The sequence below is a fragment of the Coffea eugenioides genome, unplaced genomic scaffold, assembly GCF_003713205.1.
Source record: "Coffea eugenioides isolate CCC68of unplaced genomic scaffold, Ceug_1.0 ScVebR1_3072;HRSCAF=4218, whole genome shotgun sequence".
Lineage (NCBI taxonomy): Eukaryota > Viridiplantae > Streptophyta > Magnoliopsida > Gentianales > Rubiaceae > Coffea > Coffea eugenioides.
The window spans coordinates 45,189-48,270 of NW_020863615.1; the positions used below are offsets into that span (position 1 = coordinate 45,189).

At 35.3% G+C, this 3,082-nt stretch overlaps 1 protein-coding gene across 1 annotated transcript; it reads right to left on the reverse strand.

The window, feature by feature from the left end:
• Positions 1-1,255: 1,255 nt before the first annotated feature.
• LOC113757418 (dnaJ homolog subfamily B member 1-like) lies at positions 1,256-2,453 on the reverse strand. Its single transcript, XM_027300723.1, has 2 exons — positions 2,290-2,453; positions 1,256-1,712 (listed from the first exon to the last, which is right to left on the reverse strand). The coding sequence occupies exons 1-2, from the start codon at positions 2,451-2,453 to the stop codon at positions 1,256-1,258; spliced, it is 621 nt and encodes a 206-aa protein (XP_027156524.1).
• Between the last annotated feature and the right edge of the window lie 629 nt (positions 2,454-3,082).

Sequence of the window (3,082 nt, forward strand, 5' to 3'; positions counted from 1 at the left end):
GTTGAATATTTATTTTCATCATTGTCCATGGATATCAGGTCTAAACTGTCTGAAATGCTGGAAATTCTTGTGGATAATGACTAGGAAGACTGCTAGATTATATTTGCTGATATGACTAGAAAAACTGTTAGAGATAATTTTTGAATAAATTAATTTTTTTGGTGAGATATTTGGGCCCAATGGGTACCCAAGTATTTCCCAAAATTTCCCATCAATTAATGGGTACAATTGAGATTTGTCCCATTTTAAGCCCAATATCAAATTACAATACTCATCCCACCCAAAATCTCCACGGGCATGGTAACCCATTGGGACTAGGGACAAATTGCCACCTCTAGCCCCTGCCCTATACCCCGGCTTCTCCCACTACTCCTACCCTACTCTAGTACCCCCATGGATACCCCCATAAGTGACCACTACCCTTTATATATATATATATGAATAGTAATAAAAATCACTTTGGTCTTTTAAATTTCATATATTCATATTCGATACTATGTGAAATCTAAATCAATAGACATTGCATTTTTATAAATAATATGCAACATGTGACAAATAAAAAAAATCAAATAGATTTAACATACAAAATCAATTTCTTACCACAAATACCATTCATTGTCGAGAAAGAGCATGTTCTTTTCTCATAATAAAATACCACATTATTTATTTTAAATTACAGTGTAAAAATTCACATTAGCAATATAATATATTAGATAAAAGATGGGGGTTGAGGCGGGGCCACTCACATTTGAAGCAGTGTTAAAATATACATATGCTAATGCAATAAAGTAACTAAATAGCAGAATATTGAGATGAATTTATAGTTAAAAAATGCAAAGGCTCGAAAGTTGACCATTTACAAACTAGGAAATGTTGAGGGTAATTTAGAAAGAAAAATATTCACATAAGTGATAAAAGTTAAAACTACAAACGCTATTCATTTTGGGGAGCAAAATTTATATTTTTGAACTTGAGGGTGATAGAGTATTATCATGACTAAGTGTTATTAACTCTAAAAACAATGGAATGGAATTTGATATAGCATGTGGCCGATGTGGCAAAGATAGAGAACAACTTAAAACACGAACAAATCATCCTTATACCTAGCTAATTAAAAATCTGAAAACTATACTCGAACTCGATGGAAATAAACCAAACGCAATAGTCACAATCCATTACTAGTACTAAGGAAAGACACATGACACAATCACGAGACTGCCCACAGCATTGTTACTTGATCCACTTATGTAATTCATCACACATTATTCTCCTCCTTAGCCAGCAACTTTTTGAGTTCATCTTTTTCTTCTCTTGTCAAACTCAGATTCTTTGGGTAGATAACTTCAAAGCTGACAAATATGGAGCCTGTCTCCCCGATACAGTGCCAACAAGGCATGCCTTCGTTGGGAATCTCTATAACACACCCAGGTTCTATCTTCGGAACAGTTAGAAGACGCTTATCCAATGTTTCGATTGTAAGGGCTTCATTGGTAACGTATTCCATCAGCGGAATTTTCCTTATAGCCCACAAATCATTGCCCTGCCTGTGGAATTCAGCATGAGGCTCTTCTATCACGTCAACGATCACATCCCTGGGGACCTTTCTGTCGTCTAGAATGACCCTGCGCGGATATACAATTTTCAAGCCGTTCTTTGCACCCGCTGGGATTTCCACCACAAGTGTCTCCGGATCCGCATTCGGTGCTATCACGCTACAAGTTCAATGTAAATGCATTAGATTATTTTTGGGTTGGAGGTTATTTGGAAGAATGTTTAGACATCATTTGTCAAAGCAGTTTGTTGATATGATATATCTGAGAAAAAATGTTTTAGAAAGCGTGCTTTGTCAATAACAAGCCATACTTCATAGAAATATTCCTATTTAAATAAATTTTTTTATTTGTAAATAAGAATTCTTGAACCAAGATCTCTTATTTAAAATCCTTTTCTCCTCGCTACTTAACCCAATCTTTCCCCATCTAAATAATCTTAAAACTCAATATGTACGTCGGAAAATAAAAAAAAAAAAGGAGATAGAAAATCTAAATGTTCGTATATATACATATATATATATCACCAAAAAGCTTAAAAAAGATAAACCGTTAATTTTTATTATGGGTGCTAAATAACTAACTGATATTATAACTCATCAATTCGTTTTCAAATTGATTCTTTCAGAAAATCAATATTCCATATCAATGATACACAATAAATTTTATGATAAATTTGTCATATTAATTTAGATGTAGGAATAAGGAAAGATGTTAATTACAAAAAACATATACATACCCAGGATCAGGGAGGAGCTTCATGCGTCCTCCGGGAAACTTGATCCTCTTTTCCACTCCATTGTAGAGCTCGTCTAGAGTGCACCTCAATGGGCACCAAACCGGAGGTGGTGCTTTCCTATGGCTGGTGCCCTTGTCGAAACCTTTCGAGCATAACTTCCCCATGGTTTCTCTCAACATTTTGCCCTCGACAAGATTTGGACAGAACTGCCACAAGGGTTTATGCGGTGGATACCAATGACTAGCTAGGGTAGTTTATATAGGCTATAGGTGAGAGAAAGGTGAGAAACTTGCCATTACTGTATTTTTGCTCTAAGGGAAATGTATATGTTAAGTATTTTTTTGCCTCGTAATTCTTGACTGGAAGGTGCCTTCGGTAAGAGAAATTTTCGCTAAAATTAGGCTGAACAGTTCCATTGAAGTCAAAATTTATTTGCAGAGGTTAAGTCTATTATTATTAACCTAATTAAATGAGGCATCAACAAAATCACGAAGCTACTATATACAGAAACAAGCTGCCGTAGGTTACGGATTTGTAATGCATTTCCAAAGCTTAGTTGCACCTCACAAATCATCTGAATAACGTGAAAAATAACATATTGGAAAATTAGCAATTGAGTCGGTATAAACTCATCTCTAGTTTTGTTTGGAAGGAAAAGTCCACAACTAATTGGGCCAGAGACAGGTGTATATTCCACCGTAAAAGCAAAGCCATTACCCTTTTTTGTTGTTGTTTGTTTGGGTGCCCGAGCGATAACACTCCATGAATAACCCATTTCTGCAACTACTACTAA